The sequence below is a fragment of the Bos javanicus genome, chromosome 1 (genome assembly GCF_032452875.1).
Source record: "Bos javanicus breed banteng chromosome 1, ARS-OSU_banteng_1.0, whole genome shotgun sequence".
NCBI lineage: Eukaryota > Metazoa > Chordata > Mammalia > Artiodactyla > Bovidae > Bos > Bos javanicus.
Window position 1 is genome coordinate 1,092,980 of NC_083868.1, and position 23,251 is coordinate 1,116,230.

Consider the following 23,251-nt stretch of genomic DNA (forward strand, 5'->3'; position numbering starts at 1 on the left):
AGGCCCACCTTGGGGGAGCCAATTTCTCCTCTAAGAACTCCTCGATCTTATTCACATCTGTCTTGACTTCGCCGTCAAAAGTCATGAAAGGTGGGTTGGTGCCGGGAGCCAAGTTCTGCAGGTCCGCAGGTTTCCTGGGCAGGGAGGAAGGGCAGTGCCAGGGTTGGGATCATTGCCAAGGCTTAACCAGGCCCCCCGACACACACACATACACACATCAGTGGAAGAGAAACCACCCTTGAGAATTTCAAAGGCAACTGGGAGTTTACAAACTGTCCTACTGGCAAGGAAAGTGTGGCCCTTCATCTGGAGACGAGGCTGAAAAGTTAACCCTCCCCAGTGTTATCAGCCAGGAGCGGGGCTCAGGCAGGCTCCAGAGAGAGTCACGGCTGACCAGTCACGGGGTGGGCAGGCTCCTCCCGGTTCCCCTCCTCCTACTCCTTCCAGGTTACATCTGACCCCATCCTGTAATGACTCTGTGGCCGACGTACTCCCGCTCCAATCCAGGGTCCTGACCCAGGGTGGATATGCCCAGGACAGGGCCCACGGGTCCTAGGAGTGTGCATGCGTGTACCCGTGTGTTTCTGTCTCTGTGTGTCTCCGTCTGTGTGTGTATGTGTGTGTGTGTGTCTGTGTATGCGCCTGTGTCTGTATGTCTCCATCTGTGCATGTGCACCTGTGTGTCTGTGTGCCTCTGTGCCTGTCTGTCTCTGTGTGTGTATGTGTGTCTGTGTGTTGTGTCTGTGTATGTGCCTATGTCTGTATGTCTCCATCTGTGTGTGTGTGTGCACGCCTGTGTGTATGTGTTTCTGTGTGCCTCTGTGCGTGTCTTTGTCTCAGTGTTTGTGTGTGTGTGTCTGTGTGTTTGTGTCTGTATTTGGGTCTGTGTATGTGCCTGTGTCTGTAGTCTGTGTGTATGTGTGTCTCCATCTCTGTGTGTGTGCCTGTGCCTGTGTGTCTGTATGTGTCTGCCTGGGTGTCTCTCTGTGTGCCTGTGTGTATAGGGAATTGGGGATAGTTATTTCAATACTGTAGAAACCTGGTCTTACCTTTTCAAGTCCACTGTTGTCACATTAAATATAACACCCTTTAGCCAGAGAATCATAAAGAGACGCTGAGAAAATGGGCAATTTCCAATACTCTCACCATCACAGCCAGCCTGCAAATGGAAGAGGAGATCTTCATCAGAACTAGTCTCACAATTACAAGTGCCAGACTCCACTCTGCACGCACACAAAATCATGGTGAATGTTTGTTAACAGTGATGATACTGTAAGTAGCCTTCTGAGGTCCCTTCCCCCAGCCTACAAGTGGGAGATGTGGGCGGGGAGGACACACGCACTCGCTGAGCCTTCTGCCTTCCTTCCATCTCCTCACCACTTACTTCCTGCCATTCGGGGCCTCTGAATAGCGGTTCTCAGAGGGAAAAGAGCAGCCAGAGGGAACCCCCTTTATTACTAAAGGCAAAAAAGAAAGACATACTCTTCCCCTCCCTCCATGTCTTGATCCTCTTTAGAGACACACCTCTCTTGCCAGGATGATCATTTGTGAAAAAGACCAGCAGGCTCTCTCACCAGGACACGATGCCCAGCATTCTCTACTGTTTCCATCTCTGGAATGAGGACTAGTTCCTATGAGTTCTAGAACCCCAGGACACTAAAATGTTTAGGTCCCCTCCTCCACTGGGGAGCATTTGTACTTAGATGGCAGATTGTTCACAGTTGATATGGAGGGTAGGAAAGCAGGTAGAAACAATGTCTCCCTGATAACCTGAGCGGGTCACATCCACACACAGGTACCCGGACGCAGGCACAGAACACTGAGCAGACATCCTCCCTTCTGGGGCTTACGGGAGAAAAGAAAGGCAGATGTTAGAGAAGAGAGGGGAGCCATAGACTTCATCCTCCTGGGGCAGTTCCCCATCTCTTCTTTCTCTTCCCAACAAAGTTATAGCACTAACAAAATGCTGCCGGAAAGACCAGAAGACTCAGCCAGGCTCTGATGACAGAAACGGCCATATTTAGGCCAGGAAGTCCATTTATTCCACCTGCAGTCCAAACGGAATTGAGAGGAAAGCACTGAATCTATAACCTGAATAACAGAAAGGGAGAAAGTCAACTGCTGGTTTGAGAATTGCAGAAAGGAAAAAAGATGCTTCAAGAAATCGGGCATCTTAAGAAATTCTTCAGAGGTGGTTCTCTGGCATGAAGTTCTTAAGTCACCTGGAGAGGCTGTTCATAACAAGCTGTTCCTACAAATGATGAGTTGATAAGAGACCCCAAACTCAGTATTAAAAAACACTCGATCCGCCTCTTCACAAAGACAAAGCCCAGATGGCCAACAAGCACGTGATAAGGTTCTTAACATCATTAGCTAACAGGGCAACGCAAGTTATAACCGTAAATAGATTCGACGACACACCTACCAGAATGGCTAAAATGAAAAGCTCAGACAATATGAAGTGTGGACAGGAAGGTAGAGCAGCGGACTCCCCATCCACTGCTGGTGAGAGTGCAAATTGGTGCAACCACTCTGGAAAACTGTTTGGCAGTTATTTACCCAAAATAAACATGCATTTATGCTATGGCATAGCAATTACACTCCCAACAGAAATGAGTGTTAGGGGCACAAAAAGCACTTAAATGAATATTCCTAACAGCTTTAGTGTCATAGCCAAAACCTGGAAACAACTGAGACACTGCCAAGAGTAGAATGAATAAATAAATGGTAGTGAGAGAGTCATTTCCTAGGCAGGTTGATAAGAAGTCTAGGGGTCCCCAAGGGTCTGGAATTCTCAAGGAGTAAGAAAGGACAAACTTTCTTTTTTCCTCCACATTCCTTACGATTATGTATCCTGCCTGAGGACAGTCTTTGGATTAATCGTTCTGGCTAATCCTGTTATCTTAAAATGTAAATTATGGGAGTAGGTCTGGTCTTTACAAGGATTATATAACAATAATGTATCCTGCCTGAAGGCAGTCACTGGATTAAACCTTCTGGCTAACTCTGTTATCTTAAAATGTAAATTATGGGAGTAGGTCTGGTGAGATCTTTACAACCTCCAGACATTCTTTGGATTCACTGGAGAGTATATAACTCCATTGCTAACATTAGCAAGTGGGTACTCTTTCTACCCTTTTCTGATGTCTATGTCAGAAGGTTTCTCTAACTACTTTATACTTTAATAAAATTTTATTACACAAAAGGACCCCATAGCCCAGGGGCGGCAGCCAAGAGGAGCTACCCCATGTCCGAGGTCGGGGCAGTGGCCGAGAGTGCCAAGCTGCAACGGCACAGGAATGGCCGAGAGGAGCTACCCCACGCGAGAGGTCAGGGGCAGCAGCTGAGAGGGGCAATCCCACGTCCAAGGAGCAGTGGCTGTGCGGGCGCATGAGGGCCTAGAGGAGGTACTCCACGTTCAAGGTCAGGTGGGCTGGTGGTGAGGAGATACCGCTCATCCAAGGTAAGGAGCAGCAGCTGCGCTTTGCTGCAGCAGCCTTGAAGAGATACCCCACGCCCAAGGTAAGAGAAACCCAAATAAGACGGTAGGTGCTGCAAGCGGGCATCAGAGGGAAGACACACTGAAACCATAATCACAGAAAACTAGTCAATCTAGTCACACTAGGACCACAACCTTGTCTAACTCAGTGAAACTAAGCCATGCCCTGTGGGGCCACCCAAGACAGGCGGATCATGGTGGAGAGGTCTGACAGAATGTGGTCCACTGGAGAAGGGAATGGCAAACCACTTCAGTATTCTTGCCTTGAGAACCCCATGAACAGTATGAAAAGGCAAAATGATAGGATACTGAAAGAGGAACTCCCCAGGTCAGTAGGTGCCCAATATGCTACTGGACATCAGTGGAGAAATAACTCCATAAAGCATGAAGGGATGGAGCCAAAGCAAAAACAATACCCAGTTGTGGATGTGACTGGTGATAGAAGCAAGGTCCGATGCTGTAAAGAGCAATTATGCATAGGAACCTGGAATGTCAGGTCCATGAATCAAGGCAAATTGGAAGTGGTCAAACAGGAGATGGCAAGAGTGAACGTTGACATTCTAGGAATCAGCGAACTAAAATGGACTGGAATGGGTGAATTTAACTCAGATGAACATTATATCTACTACTGTGGGCAGGAATGCCTTAGAAGAAATGGAGTAGCCATCATGGTCAACAAAAGAGTCTGAAATGCAGTACTTGGATGCAATCTCAAAAACAACAGAATGATCTCTGTTCATTTCCAAGGCAAACCATTCAGTATCACAGTAATCCACGTTTATGCCCCAACGAGTAATGCTGAAGAAGCTGAAGTCAAACGGTTCTATGAAGATCTACAAGACCTTTTAGAACTAACACCCAAAAAAGATGTCTTTTTCATTATAGGGGACTGGAATGCAAAAGTAGGAAGTCAAGAAACACCTGGAGTAACAGGCAACTTTGGCCTTGGAATACGGAATGAAGCAGGGCAAAGACTGATAGAGTTTTGCCAAGAGAATGCACTGGTCATAACAAACACCCTCTTCCAACAACACAAGAGAAGACTCTACACATGGACATCACCAGATGGTCAACACCGAAATCAGATTGATTATGTTCTTTGCAGCCAAAGATGGAGAAGCTGTATACAGTCAGCAAAAACAAGACCAGGAGCTGACTGTGGCTCAGATCATGAACTCTTTATTGCCAAATTCAGACTTAAAGAAAGTAGGGAAAACCACTAGACCATTCAGGTATGACCTAAATCAAATTCCTTATGATTATACAGTGGAAGTGAGAAATAGATTTAAGGGACTAGATCTGATGGATAGAGTGCCTGATGAACTATGGACGGAGGTTCATGACACTGTACAGGAGACAGGAATCAAGACCATCCCCATGGAAAAGAAATGCAAAAAAGCAAAATGGCTGTCTGGGGAAGCCTTACAAATAGCTGTGAAAAGAAGAGAAGCAAAAAGCAAAGGAGAAAAGGAAAGATATAAGCATCTGAATGCAGAGTTCCAAAGAACAGCAAGAAGAGATAAGAAAGCCTTCCTCAGCGATCAATGCAAAGGAATAGAGGAAAACAACAAAATGGGAAAGACTAGAGATCTCTTCAAGAAAATTAGAGATACCAAGGGAACATTTCATGCAAAGATGGGCTCGATAAAGGACAGAAATGGTATGGACCTAACAGAAGCAGTAGATATTTAGAAGAGGTGGCAAGAATACGCAGAAGAACTGTACAAAAAAGATCTTCACGACCCAGATAATCATGATGGTGTGATCACTGACCTAGAGCCAGACATCCTGGAATGTGAAGTCAAGGGGGCCTTTGAAAGCATCACTACGAACAAAGCTAGTGGAGGTGATGGAATTCCAGTTGAGCTATTTCAAATCCTGAAAGATGATGCTGTGAAAGTGCTGCACTCAATATGCCAGCAAATTTGGAAAACTCAGCAGTGTCCACAGGACTGGAAAAGGGCAGTTTTCATTCCAATCCCAAAGATAGGCAATGCCAAAGAATGCTCAAACTACCGCACAATTGCACTCATCTCACACGCTAGTAAAGTAATGCTCAAAATTCTCCAAGCCAGGCTTCAGCAATATGTGAACCGTGAACTTCCAGATGTTCAAGCTGGTTTTAGAAAAGGCAGAGGAACCAGAGATCAAGTTGCCAAGGTCCGCTGGATTATCGAGAAAGCAAGAAAGTGCCAGAAAAACATCTATTTCTGCTTTATTGACTATGCCAAAGCCTTAGACTGTGTGCTAAGTTGCTTCAGTCGTGTCTGACTCTGTGTGATCCCATAGACGGCAGCCCACCAGGCTTCCCCGTCCCTGGGATTCTCCAGGAAAGAACACTGGAGTGGGTTGCCGTTTCCTTCTCTAGTTTTTTTCATCCATATGGTCATCCATACATGATCACTGGTTTTGCCAGTGGTCATGTATGGATATATTGACTGTGTGTATCACAATAAACTGTGGAAAATTCTGAAAGAGATGGGAATACCAGACCACCTGACCTGCCTCTTGAGAAACCTGTATGCAGGTCAGGAAGCAACAGTTAGAACTGGACATGGAACAACAGACTGGTTCCAAATAGGAAAAGGAGTACGTCAAGGTTGTATATTGCCACCCTGCTTGTTTAACTTATATGCAGAGTACATCATGAGAAACCCTGGGCTGGAAGAAGCACAGGCTGGAATCAAGATTGCCGGGAGAAATAGCAATAACCTCAGATATGCAGATGACACCACCCTTATGGCAGAAAGTGAAGTGAAGTGAAGTCACTTAGTCATGTCTGACTCTTTGTGATCCCATGGACTGTAGCCTACCACGCTCCTTTGTCCATAGGATTTTCCAGGCAAGAGTACTGGAGTGGGTTGCCATTTCCTTCTCCAGAGGATCTTCCCAACCCATGGATTGAACCTGGGTCTCCCTCATTGTAGGCAGACGCTTTACCAGCTGAGCCACAAGGGAAGTCAGAAAGTGAAGAGGAACTAAAAAGCCTCTTGATGAAAGTGAAAGAGGACAGTGAAAAAGTTGGCTTAAAGCTCAACATTCAGAAAACGAAGATCATGGCATCTGGTCCCATCACTTCATGGGAAATAGATGGGGAAACAGTGGAAACAGTGTCAGACTTTTTGGGGGGAGACTCCAAAATCACTGCAGATGGTGACTGCAGCCATGAAATTGAAAGACGCTTACTCCTTGGAAGAAAAGTTATGACCAACCTAGATAGCATATTCAAAAGCAGAGACATTACTTTGCTGACAAACATCCGTCTAGTCAAGGCTATGGTTTTTCCAGTGGTCATGCATGGATGTGAGAGTTGGGCTGTGAAGAAAGCTTAGAGCTGAAGAATTGATGCTTTTGAACTGTGGTGTTGAAGAAGACTGTTGAGAGTCCCTTGGACTGCAAGGAGATCCAACCAGTCCATTCTAAAGGAGCTCAGCCCTGGGATTTCTTTGGAAGGAATGACGCTAAAGCTGAAACTCCAGTACTTTGGCCACCTCATGTGAAGAGTTGATCACTGGAAAAGATTCTGATGCTGGGAGGGATTGGGGGCAGGAGGAAAAGGGGACAACAGAGAATGAGATGGCTGGCTAGCATCACCAACTCGATGGACAGGAGTCTGGGTGAACTCCGGGAGTTGGTGATGGACAGGGAGGCCTGGTGTGCTGCGATTCATGGGGTCGCAAAGAGTCGGACACGACTGAGTGGCCGAACTGACTGACTGACACAAAAGCTCTGAGTGATGAAGCCTCATCTCTGACCCTGGATTGAATCCTCCTCCAGAGGCCAAGGATCCTGGCATCTTTCCGTGATTCAGCAACAACTTTTCAGTAGTATACTCATATACGGGCTTCCCAGATGGCACTAGTGGTAAAGAACCTGCCTGCCAATGCAGGAGATGTAAGAGATGTGGCTTCAATCCCTAGGTTGGGAAGACCCCCTGGAGGAGGGCATGGCAACCCACTCCAGTCTTCTTGCCTGGAGAATCCCGTGGACAGAGGAGCCTTGCGGGCTACAGTCCATAGCGTCACAAAGGGTCAGACACGACTGAAGCAACTTAGCATGCAAACTCATATACTATCCCACACTACACCACATACACTACACCATACACTCATACCACAGTGGGAAAAAGCAGCTATTACTACAAACTGCAATGTGGATAAATCTCACACACATAATGTGGAGGGAAAGAAACCAGACTCAAGAGTCCTTTAGGAGAGTCCAATGTAGGTGAGGTTCAAATACAGGAAAACTGTGTGACAGGAGTCAGAAGAAGAGCTGCCTTTGGAAGCTGGGTATTGTCTGGAAAGGGTGGAAGGAGCCCTTAGGGTGGTGGAAATATTCTATAGCCTGAGTGGGGTGGTGGCAACATGGCGGGTATACTCACCTTGACAAAGTCTTAATTAAGGTTTGTTTCCTTTACTGCAGGTTTTACTCCAATAAAAAAAAAAAAGAAGAAGCAAAAGTATTAATTTTAAAAATAGAGAGTCTGATTCAATAGGTATTGTATGGGGTCCAGAGATCTGAATTTTTAACAAAGTTTGCCAAGGTAACATAATGCTGGCAGTCCAGGGCCTCAACCCCACCTTGGACAAGAGATAAGGCTGGTCCAGTGCTATGGTTAAGGCATAAGACAGAATGGTTTGAACGACACCCCAATGGATGATCTGTTGATGAGAAGGTTCTTACAAGAACTTCTAGCTGATAAATCCAGCTGCGTAAGTGTAAAGATAATGGGTGAACTTAATATACATGAAGAGGCACCAATAGACTCAGGTAAGTGGCCTCAGAGTTCCCTAAGCTGTGAAGCACTGGATTCACAGGCTCCAACTCCTCCAGCTCTCCCTTCCCGCTTCTAGCATTTATGGGCAGGTCCACCTGGTGTTTCCAGTAGTCATGTACGGAAGTTGGACCATAAAGAAGGCTGAGCACCGAAGAATTGATGCTTTCGAGCTGTAGTGCTAGAGAAGATGCTTGAGAGTCCCTTGGACCGCAAGATCACACCAGTCCATCCTAAAGGAAATCAACCCTGAATAGTCACTGGAAGGACTGATGCTGAAGCTGAAACTCCAATATTTTGGCCACCCGATGCAAAGAGCCAACTCACTGGAAAAGACCCTGATGCTGGGAAAGATTGAAGGCAGGAGGAAAAGGAGGTGACAGAGGATGAGATGGTTGGATGGCATCACCAACTCACTGGACATGAGTTTGAGCAAACTCTGGGAGATAGTGAAGGACAGGGAAGCCTGGTGTGCTGCAATCCTTGGAGTAGCAAAGAGTCGGACATGACTGAACGACTGAACAGCCTGGTGTCTGTGACAGATTAGGGGTGTGACAGTTAGGACCCCTGCAGATGGCCCTGTGGCTGCCTGAGGCTATACCCCGCCGGGGGGCCCCATAGCCTCATGGCCGTTTTGAAGGCTGCCCAGTCTCCTATAGGCTATGTCCTGGAGCAGGCATCAGCACAGAGCTCAGCTACATAAAACTCTGAGCAGCTTGTTGCTGGAGATCCCTCCTGAATCATGGTGCTTTCTTAACCACTGCAGGTTTGGGCAGAGTCACACCAGAAAAGGGGGCGAAGGAGGAGATGAAAGTTCAGGGACACAAAGGCACATATTTGGGCCAGTGCTGACTTGTTCCACAGCTTCTAAACCTCTTATTTTTATGGTGGTTACACTAAGCTCAGTCAAGCCTAAGGTAAGTTCTGCATAGTCAGGCCATTTTGTTTCTCCTTCTCTCTTGTGTCTCTACCCTCTGGAATCCTCTTATAACTCTATGCTGAACGGGGCAAGATCCCCGAGGAAATGCACTTTGACCAGGAGCTCTGTGCCTGGGACCAGCCACTTTCTACGGCATCTGGCGAACAGCTACCCTGAATAGGTCTCTCTGCCTGGCTGCTCTGTCTCTTTCATGGTCTCAAACTCAAGCCAGTGTTTTCCCTTGAAATTGTTCTCAGCTTTTCCTGAACCCTGGAAGCTCCTTCTTAAGGAGAAACAAAAAGGGAGGGAGGAGCAACTCATCTTTTAAAACCTAAAAATGGCCTGTGTCATCCAGCCAGGTAAACACTTCACCTTCTTAACAGGTTCCTTCCCAGAACTGGAACTGGGAATTAACACAGGACCTGGAAGGTGGAATGATGGTCTGCAAGGCACAATGCCCACAGCCCAGAAGGTGGTGATGAAAGCTGCCTTTGTACATTGCCCACCCATGTGATCATCAAACAGAATTGTTCCGACCCAGCTCGGGCGCTGGTCTGAAGGCTGTCAGGCATTTTAGAAGAATCAGCCAGCTGCCACGACTGCCCATAAAAGATTTTTGCATATCCAGTGTTGCCTCACCTTAAATTGTTCTAAAAAAAAAAAAGTTTTCTGTCTCAGTCTGTTGTAAATGAGGGGGTTATGGGAACATGGCAGGAGTGATTAGGATGCCTTGCTGCCTGATTTTATTACTTTAATGTGCTTCAATGCCAGGATGTGCCAGCAAAAATAAAGGCAAAGATACACCATCTCCACTGCCCATTATTGGGCAACACCAAGGGAGTATCGCCCTGGTCATGGTCATTATCAGACGAGATGATGGGATAAACACACAGGCATTAGGGGTGAATAATTGACACGGCTGCCATAGTTAAGACATCATATGCAGTTTTATTTTCCAATGCTGATATTTTTACACACTCTGGGCTAAGGTTTCTCAGCAGAGTTCTCAGTCTACAGGGAAATTTTTGTATGTATAAATTTCTGATAAAATCAAATTAGGCAGTTTGAGAGATCAGAGTGTCTTTTTGTTTCCAGTTAAGACCCAAGCACTTGGATAACCCAGATTCGTAGGTCCGCCTTTCGAAATGGAACATTTCTGAGTGCCTACGACGATGGTCATTCTCAAAAGAAAAGCATTGGTGCCTCTGACATGTTCTGAGAAATCTCGTCTGCCCCAGAGCCCGTTTGCAGCATTGGAGGATGTTGGTAATTCTACTGAGTCCTGGCCTGGGCCCACCTCCCACCTCCCAGCCCGAGCTGTAAAGGTTCAAATGTCGCTACAAAGGTCAGCAGGTCTTCAGACCAGAACCTACTCTCACCTACTCTTTACACACTTAACTCCATTTAGAGTTTGCGGAGGAGCATTTTGGTAAATTTCCTTTCAGTGCTTTTTGCTTCCAGCCAACGACCTTTCCAAGGCTGGGCTGGAGGGACACATAAGGAGCACCAGTCACCCCCACCTGCCACTAAAGTCACTCCTACTCCCCACGGCCTGTGAGGGACTGTCCCCCACCCCACCTGACAAATGGATGATGACCCTCTGGTGGCTCCAGATCACACTACCTGACCCCCCAGCTGAATCCCACCTTCAGGGTCTCTTTCTAGAAAATTCCATGAGGGCCTAAAAGGTAAACACATTCTGCAAAGGAAGCATTTTTCCTTACTCCACGTAAAGGTCATGAAAAAACAATTGGAGGGGACTTCCCTGGTGGGACAATGGATGAGAATCCACCTGCCAATGAAGGGGGACATGGGTTTGACCCCTGGTTCGGGAAGATCCCACCTGCTTCAGAGCAACTCAGCTCGTGTGCAGCAACTACTGAAGCCCGTGCACCTAGCACTGTGCTCTACAACAAAGAGTGCAGCCAAAATAAATTAACTATTAAAAAAAAAATAGTTCAAGGGTGGAGGGAAGATAAAGGAAGAGGCAATAAACTGGAAGTACTCTGTCCCCTTTCTGACAACTGGTTTTCAACCAAGAAGATGAGAGTGAAAAGTGTTAGTTGCTTCATCATGTCTAACTCTCTGTGGAGAGAGTTACCCCACCTGGTTCCTCTGTCCATGGAGTTCTCCAGGCAAGAATAGAATTTTCATCTCGTGTGCAGGAAAGTGTCCTGTAGAAACACAGGAGGGATCCGGGGGTCAAACAGCTAATGTAGTCAACTCCATCCCAGGGATCCAGAGAAAATCAGTGAGTAATGATGGACGGTGTTCCCAACATTCTGGGGAGGACTTGCTGCTGTTTAGTTGCTCAGTCATGCTCAACTCTTTGCGACCCCATGGACTATAACCCACCAGGCTGAATAAAAGAGTTGCTGATCTGAGGAGGTGAAGGTCAGAAGACAGTTTGATGTGGGAGGCCACAGGCAGCCACGAAGAACAGCACTCCCCCAAGAAGAACGATGTGGTCAAAGGGCTGGTCAGGACTCTCCTCTGTTGGCAGCTGCCCCCGTGGAAGGCTGGAGACAGCACAGCCAGAGAGGAACAGCTGCAGCCAGCCGGATGGGAGCCGACTCTCCACTCCAAGACCTGCCTGCACACTCCCATGAACTCCTCCAAGGTCCTCTGCAGGAAGCCTGATGCCCTCATGTACTTTGGGGCCTGGCGATCAAACCCACCTTGCAAGGCCAATGGCAGAGATCCTGCCTCAGAGCTAGACAGGCAGCCCTCCCGTGTCCACGGTTCCTGCACACACACCATCTTATGACTGACTCCAGGGGTGGCTGAGCACCCGTCCTGGAAGGTGGGAGCTATAAACTCAACTCCAGGAGGGTGGGAGGGTGAGCTCGGGGCGCTGGTAAAGAGAAATGTGGGTGCAGTTCTGCATGTGCACCCCTAGAGCACAGCCTGAACCCACCATGTCCACCTGCCCCTAGGAGCGACAGGCGGGAGATGCTCCTCCTAGGTCTTTCCCTGCTCCCAGGGAAGCAGGTGGGAGCTCCAGGATCTCCCTAACCATCCACACAGCCAGTGTCTAGAGCCAGGGACCCGTCTTCCTTCAGCCAAGGGTCCCACAGGACATGGTGGAGTTCCAGGCCCACGGTAAGCACTCCATGTGTGAAACACTAAGGGCCTGAATCCCATGGCTCCAGGCACCTGAAGCCTGGTCCACTTCACAAAGTGCCTCCCAGGCCCGCCTTCCTCTCTCTTCTCAAGGCCAATGTCCATGAACTCTTGATTTTTTTAAAAGCTCACAAAGATAAGGTGCTGAAATGGAAGACCTCGTGTACTCACGAATCTTCAGAGCTTCCTAAGGGACATATTTTCTTCTTAAGAATGGAGGAAATCTCTCCCATTTTTGAGCCATACTTTTATGACAATTCTACAAAATTGCATGTAACTTTATATTTTAAAAAGATACAGTTTTGTAAATATTTGTATGTACATATATTACAAATATTCCACTTGTTTGATTTTGAATTACAGATGTCAAATATTCTGTTTTGGGGGGGGGTTATGTTTTATTATACTTTGTTAAAAAAGGAAAAGTTGTACATTTTTAGAATGTTTGTATGAGTAAATTTAATGTACTGGAAATAAAAATTAAAAAAAGAAAAAAAGCTCACAGTGTCTCACAACTAAGAGATCACCCAAGGAGAGCAGCATTCAATGGGAGTGGAACAGAAGAAATGGCGGCGAGGCGGGAGGGGGAGGGGAGACGGAGGGGAGGGAGGGGTGGGGGAGAAAGAAGGAAAAGGACAGGGGAGGGAAGTGGGAGGGGATCAGAACACGAGGCACTCAGGTCATGGGCAGCAAAGTCTTCCCAAAGCCTCTTGGATTTGAGGTTTGACTTAAAATGAAAAATTTAAATCAATCTGAAACTTCCTGGTTTTGAATAATCTGTACGTTTGACAAAACATCTATACAATTCTTCCTGTTTGCCAGACACCTTGAAGTTTCTGTTTTGAGCAACATGAGATCTCTCGGAGGCAACGCAGTCCAGGAGGATGGGTGCGGGGCCAGGGAGGGCCAGTGTGAACTTGGGTCCCACTCCTTACTAATCGAGTGGCCTCGGGCAAACCATTTGTTCTCCCCAAGCCTCATTTTCTCCATTTAAAAGCCAGGGATGAGAATCCCTACACCTCGGAGGATCTCTAGGTAATACACACTGGAGTCTCCTGGGCACCCAATAAAGGTGGCTATTAAAATTGTCATTAGCATCATCATTCCTCTTCTAAATCTGCAGGGCCCAGAACAATTAGGGAATTTAGGATACTTTTTAACAAGGCTCAATTAGTGTGATTTTCATGCCAAATTGTATAGGCCTTAAAGAAATACTGATTTTTTTTTTGTGCCCCAAAACCTAACGCCTCCTGTATCTATTCCAAGTGAAAATTAACAACTTAAGTAGCTTTCTTAATTGCAAAAGCAAACAGATCCTCAGCCAGGAGGCAAAATGGCAGAGCCCCAGCCTGGCATTTGTATCTGGGAGTTACCCCAGCCTCTTGGGGAAAAGTCCAGAGGAAAGGGCATCTGGAAAGCTGGGGGCACCTGACCGACAGCAGGGCTGAGGAGCCCAGGGAAACTGCTTTCTTTTCAAGAAATGATGCCGCAGGCCTCCGTCATTTGTCCACCATCATCTGGGCTTCCCTGGTGGCTCAGAGGGTAAGGAATCTGCCTGCCATGCACAAGACCTGGGTTCGATCCCTGGGTCCAGAAGATCCCCTGGAAAAGGAAATGGCAACCCACTCCAGTATTCTTGCCTGGAGAATCTCATGGACAGAGGAGCCTGGCGGGCTACAGCCCATGGGGTCGCAAAGAGTGAGACACCACTGAGCAACTAACACTTTCATCTGAGGGAGGGTGAGTTTCATATAATGAGGGAAGAAGGCAATCCCTTCCCCATCAGGACTTGGTGTTCAACATGCTGGAACTGCAGATCCACGTGGAGAAAGGCTATTTTAACCAAGCAGAGGATAAACAAGGAAGCCCATCTCTTCCTTGTCAAACTAGAATGTTTTGGAAGCAAAAAGTAAGTAGGTAAGTAAGTAAAGTCACTCAAACGTGTCCGACTCTTTGCAACCCCAGGGACTGTAGCCCACCAGGTTCCTCTGTCCATGGGATTTTCCAGGCAAGAATACTAGAGTGGGTTGCCATTTTCTTCTCCAGGGGCTCTTCACAACCCAGGGATCGAACCCAGGTCTCCAGCATTGCAGGCAGACACTCTACCATCTGAGCCACCAGGGAAGCCCTTTGGAAGCAAATGCCCCCCCCCAAATCAGCAATTTTGAAGGTGATCTCTAAAAAGTAACTTCTTAAAGCCCTGTTCTGTCTTCAAGTCTTTCCAAACTATTTATAGACATGGGCCTCTCCTCTCAATGGAAACAGTGACAAATATTATTTTCTTGGGCTCTAAAATCACTGTGGATAGTGACTGCAGCCATGAAATTAGAAGATGCTTGCTCCTTGGAAGAAAGGCTATGACAAACCTGGATAAGCGTATTAAAAAGCAGAGATGTCACTCTGCAGACAAAGGTACGTCTAGTCAAAGCTATGGTTTTTCCAGAAGTCATGTACAGATGTACGTGTTAGAACATAAAGAAGGCTGAGCACCAAAAAACTGATGCTTCCAAACTGTGGTGCTGGAGAAGACTCCTGAGAGTCCCTTGGACTGTAAGATCAAATCAGTCAATGCTAAAGGAAATCTATTCATTGGAAGGACTGATGGTGAAGCTGAAGCTTCAATACTTTGGCCACCTGATACTAAGGGCCAACTCATGAGAAAAGACCTTGATGCTGGGAAAGATTGAGGGCAAGAGAAAAGAATAACAGAAGATGAGATGCTTGGATGGCATCACCGACTCAATGGACATGAGTTTGAGCAAACTCCAAGAGATGGTGAAGGACAGGGAAGCCTGGCGTGCTGCAGTCCATGGGGTCACAAAGAGTTGGACACAAATTAGCAACTGAACAACAACAGATCCTCTCAAACTCTTGTAAGATGTCCTATTTCTACTCCCATTTCACAGATGAAGAAACCAAGGCTCAGGGGGACTAATAAACAACCTGCCCAAAGACCCAAACATGATTAGGTGAATAAAGATCACTCATGTTCTTGTAAACTGGATCCAGTTAATGATCGCAACTCCTCTCCAAGCCTTCAAGATGGAAACCAGACTCCTCACCACCACCCTTTTCCTGAACATCACTCAGACCCCAACACAGCTTTCTCCTTCGAAATTCTTTTTGCCCAGGTCTCCTAGCTTCCCACCCAGATTCCTGCAGCAGTCTCCAGATGGGTCTCTCCTTCCTGGGATTTCTAGCCCCTCTGATCTTTCCTGTATCCTGAACAAGACGAACCCAGATAAAATGCCACTGTCTGAGCTCATTCTGCCGGAATGTTCCCCAAGTGCAGATTCCAGTTATGTTGCTCTCAGTTGTGTGTGACATGGGCAAGGTACCTGACCTCCCAGGGCAGCTCTTTGCTCATTTACAACAGAAGGTTAATTGCGCCTGCCCCTCCATGTAGGGTGAGAATGAAACAGATGTTATACAGAATACACAGGACAGTGCCGGACATGAGGAAACACTCAATAATCTGTTATGCCTCCCCTCCTTTCCTCCTTCGCCTTCTTCCCCTTCTCCCTCCTCCTCTCCATGGTCTAATAGATGCCGGCCAGTGGAGCCAATCACTCCCCTTAAATGCTGTCCTTCAATATCCCATGTCACCTTCCTGTCCACCCCGCTACCACCTCACTCCCACTCAAGTCAGGTCAGTAAGTTCTCCCAAGCTCTGGACCCTTTTCTGTGACTCTCTGGTCAGTATTTCTTTTTGCCTTTTCTGAAGTCCGCTGACCATACTATCCTCGGCTCTGCCTGGTGTTGCACCAAACTGTTCCTTGATTATTTCCTATTGGTTCCATTCCTTTCAGGGAAAACCATGCCAGACTCCATGGAACCAATGATTAACAGCAGTGCCTGGGACAGGTTCTTCCCACCCACCACTGACAGCATCCACTGCACACGGCCAGGCTATGGAACCATTCCAGGAAAACTCACGTTGAGGAGCCAATGATCACTGTACTCAGAAGTTCTAGGAAGCTCCTTATCACGAGGAGTTCATTGAAATACAGGGGAACCAGTCTCACCCCCGGAAAGGGTTATCAGCAAGCCCAGCCTCATCGCCCCCAGTTCTCTCCCCAGGCTGTCTGTCCTGGGGCTCCTTTCTCCTCCCACCCAAAAGGACAAGGCCTGGGTGATCTGGTTTGTTTGGGACTGTGATGATTTAAAGTTGGAAATCCCTCATCAGCCCCCTCACTAAGTCTCAGGCGTGCTAGGATGGCTGGTCACCCCACTGTCCACTCAGATGACAGCTTTGTTTTTTGAGAGGGTCATAAAAAAGCATTAGTAACAACTTCCGAGTAACCTAGAAGGAGGAAAGGAGGAGAAGGGGATGACAGAGGATGAGATAGTTGGGTGGTATCACTGACTTGGTGGACATGAGTTTGAGCAAGTTCTGGGAGTTGGTGATGGACAGGGAAGCCTAGTGTGCTGCAGTCCATGGCATCACAAAGAGTTGGACACAACTGAACTGAGTAACCTAGAAGTGGGGCTTTGCTCCTCCCAAACCAGAAAAACTTCAGCACAGATGAACGTAACCCATTGATCAGATTAGGTAGCTGATCCTTGAAAGCTGAGGATCCAGGACTATAGGTCCCTGGAAGAGAGAACAGATGAACAGAGGTTGAAGTCCATGAGGGGTGGGGAAAGAAGTGGGAATTTAAGACAATCTTGGCAAACTCCTCAGTAGCTCAGGGTCAGCTATTAAAGAAAGGGCCTTCTTCCTCCTGGCTGTCAGACCACCTTTGGGAAAGAGAAGCAGTTAAAAATCAGTAGTGCAGTGCAGTTAACAAATGTTCCCCAGAACTGCCCATCTCTGAATGTGATCAGTGCAGAAACACTAACTAGAAAAAGATATATGCACCCCCATGTTAACCAAGATATGGAGACAACCAAGTGTCCATTGACGGATGAATGGATAAAGTAATATGATATGTATATATCGTGCTCAGTTGTGTCCAACTCTTTGCAACCCCATGGACTCCAGATACATTCCCTTCTCCAGCTACATATATCATCAGGTATGTGTGTATATATCTTTAGGTATGTATATCTAGAGAAGGAAATGGCAGCCCACTCCAGTATTCTTGCCTGGAAAATCCCATGGACAAAGGAGCCTGGACGGTTACATACAATCCGTGGGGTCACAAGAGTCGGACACAAGTGAACGACTATACCACCACTACCCTCTCTCTCTCTCTATATATATATATATATATATACACACACAAAATTGAATATTATTAATCTATAAAAAAGTTTGAAATCTTGCCATTCGTGACAATGGAGATACTTGCCATTACAAAGGAGAGACCTTGAGGAGTTTTGAGGACACAAGAAGACAAACACCATAAGATCTCATTTCTACATGGGATCTAAAAAAGAAAAACTTCATAGATTGGTGGCTGCCAGAGATGAGGAGGGAGGGAGGTGAAATGGGTGAATGAGGTCGAACAGTACAAACTTCATGTATTAAATAAGTCATGGGAATGTAATGAGCAGCATGGCAATTATGGTTAATGATACTGTATTGAATATTTGAAAGTTGTTAAGAGAGTAGATCTTAAAAGTTCTCACCACAAGAAATAAAAAAAATGTTGTAACTCTGTGTGATTTATGTTAACTACACTTATTGGGGTGATCACTTTAAAACATACACAAATATCATATCATGATGTTGTACACCTGAAGCTATATCATGTATGTCAATTATATCTCAATTTTTTAAAATTTAAGAAATTAAACTAAAAAGTTATTAAATCAATGGATAATTGAAAAAACTGCCCTCCATCATGGACACCCTGGATACTGAGTTAAGCCTGCATTAAACCACAGCCCCTGGAAGAGTCGTTCATTCAGCATTTCAGTCAAGATCTTCCAGACTCTCAGGTTTAGCCTCTGAAGTTCCAGGTAATTGAGGAAATAGCAAATTGAAATGAAATCAGAACACTCCCAACATGGGGATGCTAAGACTCACCTTTCCACAGCATGACATATTACTATGCGTCAATCTCCTATTTCCTTCTAACGGCGCTTGGTTCAGTAGACTGAACCAAGGGGAACTTCCCTGGCAGTCCATTGGTTAAGACTCAGTGCTTCAGCTTCAGGGGGCACAGGTTTGACCCCTGGTTGAGAGAGGAAGACCCTGCATGCCACTCGATGGAGCCAAAAAATCATAAAAAATTATTAAAAAAAAAATGTGCCAGCAGGTCTTGGGCCTAGTGAAGTACTTAAAAAAAAGAAGAAGAAGAAAACTGAGGGGCCTCTGAGAGACTGGACACTAGCAAAAGGTGCTGTTCCTTCCTCTTAAATTAGAGGATGAAAACCTTGAATTATTTTCAATATTCTTGCTTAATTGAGGGCTTATTTCTTTTCTTCTTTTTTCTTATAAGATGACCTTCCTTATTTGAGAATCATCAGTAAAGAGTTGAGATTTAAAAAACAAAAAACTGTAGAGCAGATATATTTATATTTGCATAGTGGTTTCTTAAGATTAACAATCATAACCACCAGGTGCACAAAGAGAGGGAAGTGGGTGGAGTATCACTGAGATCTAAGAAATATAATAATGAAAACCACTTTAAACAGGTAGTGCAATTCAGGTGACAAACCTACCCCAGAATAGCCCATCTCTGGGTGTGACAGACACTCCAGACTAAAGGGTACCACACAGAGGAGCCAGAAACCATCACCTGCTCATTCTTAAATCCTTAAATTAAGCTCAGCAAAGGCCATGATTTCTCTTTGACCCTCCATATGACCCTTTGGGTCAAAAAGAACAGCAAAAACTTCTGTCCCTAACAGGAAAGTCTAGGTACCCCACCCGCCTCAGGTCAGCAGCTGGAAGAAACCCTGGCAAACCTGAATGTCCACCTCCCCTGGGGAACTTGGGGCTGAAGTGTTCATCACTCTGTCATGTCCAACTCTTTGTGACCCCCTGGTCTGGGGAATTCTCCAGGCAAGATACTGGAGTGGGTTGGCATTCCCTTCTCCAGGGAATCTTTCCGACCTAGGGATCAAACCCGGGTCTCCTGCATTGCAGGCAGATTCTTTACCATCTGAGTTACCAGGGAAGCCTCTAGGGCTGAAAAGATCAGTATAATTAGTAAGTGGCAGCTTGGAACTCAGCTCCCATCTTTCATTGTAAAAAAGAAGACATATAAGTAGAGGCATCTTCTCAAAATAGTTCATCCAAGGCCCTAAGAGATTCGCAGATTCCCAATCTGTCTTTTGCCAATGTCATTACAAACAAAATAGCTGTGTTATGAAATGATGATGTTGATGGTAATGGTGATGATGATGGCAACTAACACAGAGCCTTTACTCTTTGCAAGTCCTAGTTCTAAACACTCTACTGATATTAACTCAATACATCCTGACAGCAACTCTATTAGATGCATACACTATTACTATCTCCATTTGCTGGTGTGAAAATTGAGATACAGAAAGGTTAGCGTAACCTGTCTAAGGTCACATAGCAGGCCTTGAACCCAAGAGTCATCTAGAGTCCATCCTTTTCATCCCATTCTAGACACTGGCTCATGTCCAAATGGAGAGGCTCTAGCTCCCTGGGTGGGCAAGATCCCCCTGGAGAAGGAAATGACAACCGACTCCAGTATTCCTGCCTGGAGAATCCCATGGACAGAGGAGACTGGTGGGCTACAGTCCATGGGGTCATAAAGAGACACAACTGAGCAACTAACACTTTCACTTTCTTTCCAGCTTTTTTTCTTTCCAGCTCCAGCAAGATCCCTCCTCAGGATTAATGCCTCTAGGGCTCTGGCTGGGTTATCTGCTTGTTTATCTTAACCCACTTCCTTTCAGTAAGGTAATTTGCAGGATCAGATCAGATCAGATCCGTTGCTCAGTCGTGTCCGACTCTGCAACCCCATGAACCCATTATAAAACACACAGCAGAGGGCTTCCCTGGTGGCTCCTGGTACCTGCCTGCCAGTGCAGGAATTCGATCCCTGGTCCGGGAAGATCCCACATGCCTCAGGGCAACTAAGCCCATGCACAACAGCTGAGCCTGAGCTCTAGAACCCAGGAGGGGACCCCAACAATTGAGCTCAGGGGCCACAAGTACTGAAGCCCTCACGCCCTAGAGCCCGTGCTCCACAAGAGAAGTCACCGCAATGAGAAATCCAGGGACCACAACCAGAGAAAAAGCCTGCGTAACAAAGACCCAGCACAGCCAAAGATTAAATAAATACATAAAGTCTTAAAAACACACAGCAAAAGCAAGTGGAAAGTGCAGAGGGCAAATAGTGTTGGGACACTGGACAGTCCTGGGGGGACAACTTTGGTGGCCAAGTGGGCTGGGTGCTGGAGAAACCTCTGGCTGTGTGCTACAACCCTCTCCAGGAAACTTCTGCAAGAAGTCACCGTGACAGTGGGTTCACACTGCGTGCTCCAGCCCACACGTGGAGCGCAAACCGTCCTTCTGCCCGATGAACGACAGGTCTCCCTCCTTGGACATGCACAGCCATGCAGGGCTGGCATCGACCTGCGAAAACTGAGGAGTCAAGTCCTGCAAAGCTGTGCTGCGAAGCCCTTCTTCCAGCAGGGCAGGCAGAGCCAAGGTGTTCCTTGAAAAACCCTTGTTGAATCGACTCTAACCCAGCTCATCACAGTCCCTGCAGCACGTTTCATGTCAGGTGGCCAAAAGAGTTTGGGTCTGGGATTTTTAAGGCAAGTAAAACCAAATGTCTATTCTTGGCCATAAATAGCTTTCTGTAAACCCACCAGTCCATCCTAAAGGAGATCAGTCCTGAGTGTTCATTGGAAGGACTGATGCTGAAGCTGAAACTCCAATACTGTAACCACCTGATGCACAGAACTGACTCACTGGAAAAGAGCCTGATGCTGGGAAAGATTGAGGGCAGGAGGAGGAGACAACAGAGGATGAGATGGTTGGATGGCATCACCGATTCAATGGACATGAGTTTGAGTAAACTCTGGGAGTTAGTGATGGACAGGGAGGCCTGGCGTGCTGCAGTCCATGGGCAAAGAGTTGGACACGACTGAGTGACTGAACTGAACTAAAACACAAAAGAAAGTGTTGAACACAAAGCTTGATACTGCCTACTGTAGAAAAATGATTTTTTAGACTTGTCTTTCTCATGTCAGAGTCCAAGAAGGCACTGCTTAAGGAGGACCAGTGGGCAATCGCAGAAAAAGGCAGGAAAATAACCACCAGTTCACTTTCCAAGTAGGTCTTTTGCTGTTGTTGCTGTTATTGTTATTTGTTGTTTAGTCACAAAGTCATGTCCAGCTCTTTTGCAGCCCCATGGACTGCAGTCTGCTAGGCTCCTCCATCCACAGGATTTCCCAGGCAAGAATACTGGAGTGGGTTGTCATTTCCTTCTCCAGGTGATCTTCCCAGTTCAAGGATTGAGCGTGTGTCTCCTGCATTGGCAGGCGGATTCTTTACCACTGAGACACAAGGGAAACCCAAGTAGGTCTATGCCTGACCACAAGTCATCCCAGCCATGGCCTGTGGTGACAATGGTGGAATATGAAAGAACAAATTTAAAGACTATCTGCTGCTTCAGTAAGCTGGACAATGACCCCTCAAAGATGTCCACATCGTAACACTCAGAACCAGTGAATGGCAACAAGGTTATGAATTTGAGATGGGGAGGTTTCCCTGAGCTGTCAGGTAAGTGGGCCCACTCTGACCACATCCATCCTTAAAAGTGAGAACCTTTTCCAGCTGCAGTCAGCGAAGATTTGACTAGGGAACAGTGGTCAGAGAGATAAACCTGCTGGCTTTGAAGACGGAGGAAGGGGGCCCTGAGTTGAGGAAGGCAGGAGACCTGCAGAAACTGGAAAAAGCACAGATGTGGATTCTCCCCTGAGCCTCCAAAAAGGAGGTCTAGAAGGCACCACCTTCTTAGTGGTGCCTTAGTTTTAGCCCAGGGAGATGTGTGTCAAACTTTTGACCAATGGAACTGTCAAATAATACATCTGAGTTGGTTAAAGCCACCGAGTGTATGGTCATTTGTTACAGCAGAAATAGGAAACTAACACAACTGATGATGATTCCATATGGGAATCCTGAACCTTTTTCTAAGACGATTCAGTGGATCAACTGCACCCCAGTCACGCAGAAGGACCCTGAAGCAGGCAGTATGTGGCCTATTTCTGGAAACTTCCTGCACGAGCCTCTCCTCAAGGCCAAGGATTTGCAAGGTTGACAAACAGCCAAGCTAAGACCACAGCCCCTCTGTGTGGGCTTGAGGATACAATGACCCCTTTGAAATATCGGGAGGCTTGCTCATTCCTTCACACCACCCTTTAGGGCCACATGGTCTAGCAGACCAGCTCCTCAAAGAGCTTTCTACTTGACTCTGCAGGCTATATACTTTGCTCTAATTTCTTAACCTGGTAAAAGCGATCCGAGGATCCATCTGGCCAAAACCTAAGAAGGCATAGTCCCAGATCATCCTCTCAAGAGGATGAGGAGGTCCACCGTGATATTCTGCTCTTTTTATTCTTGTTTCCTCCCAGTGGTTTTTCTAGAATCTGCCTTCTCAAAAAAGAGCTTTATGGCTTCAAGCCATGAAACGTGTTCAATAGACCTGGCGCTCCCTAGTGGTCCTGAGATGCACTTTCTGGCTTACCACCTTCCCTTTAGACATATCCATACAGTCCATCCTATAGGAAATCAGTCCTGAAGATTCGTTGGAAGGACTGATGCTGAAGCTGAAACTCCAATCCTTTGGCCACCTGATGCAAAGAACCAACTCATTGGAAAAGACCCTGATGCTGGGAAAGAGTGAAGGCAGGAGTTGAAGGGGACGACTGATCTGAACTGAATTGACTGAAACACAGTTGTGACCCGAACAGTAGTGGCTTTACTGATGCATTTCAAGTTGAGATCAGCAGCTGATGTGTGCACACTTTGTTCGTGATAGGAAAATAGCAACTGAAG

General features: G+C 46.6%; 1 protein-coding gene across 1 annotated transcript in view; it reads right to left on the reverse strand.

The window, feature by feature from the left end:
* The window catches only part of CLIC6 (chloride intracellular channel 6), a 55,500-nt gene that overhangs the window by 13,217 nt on the left and 19,032 nt on the right, over positions 1-23,251 (reverse strand). The window contains exons 2-3 of the mRNA XM_061380909.1: positions 1,050-1,159; positions 9-134 (exon numbers count right to left, since the gene is read on the reverse strand). Of these exons, the coding sequence (XP_061236893.1) occupies positions 9-134; positions 1,050-1,159 (236 nt within the window). The remainder of the gene's footprint in view (positions 1-8; positions 135-1,049; positions 1,160-23,251) is intronic.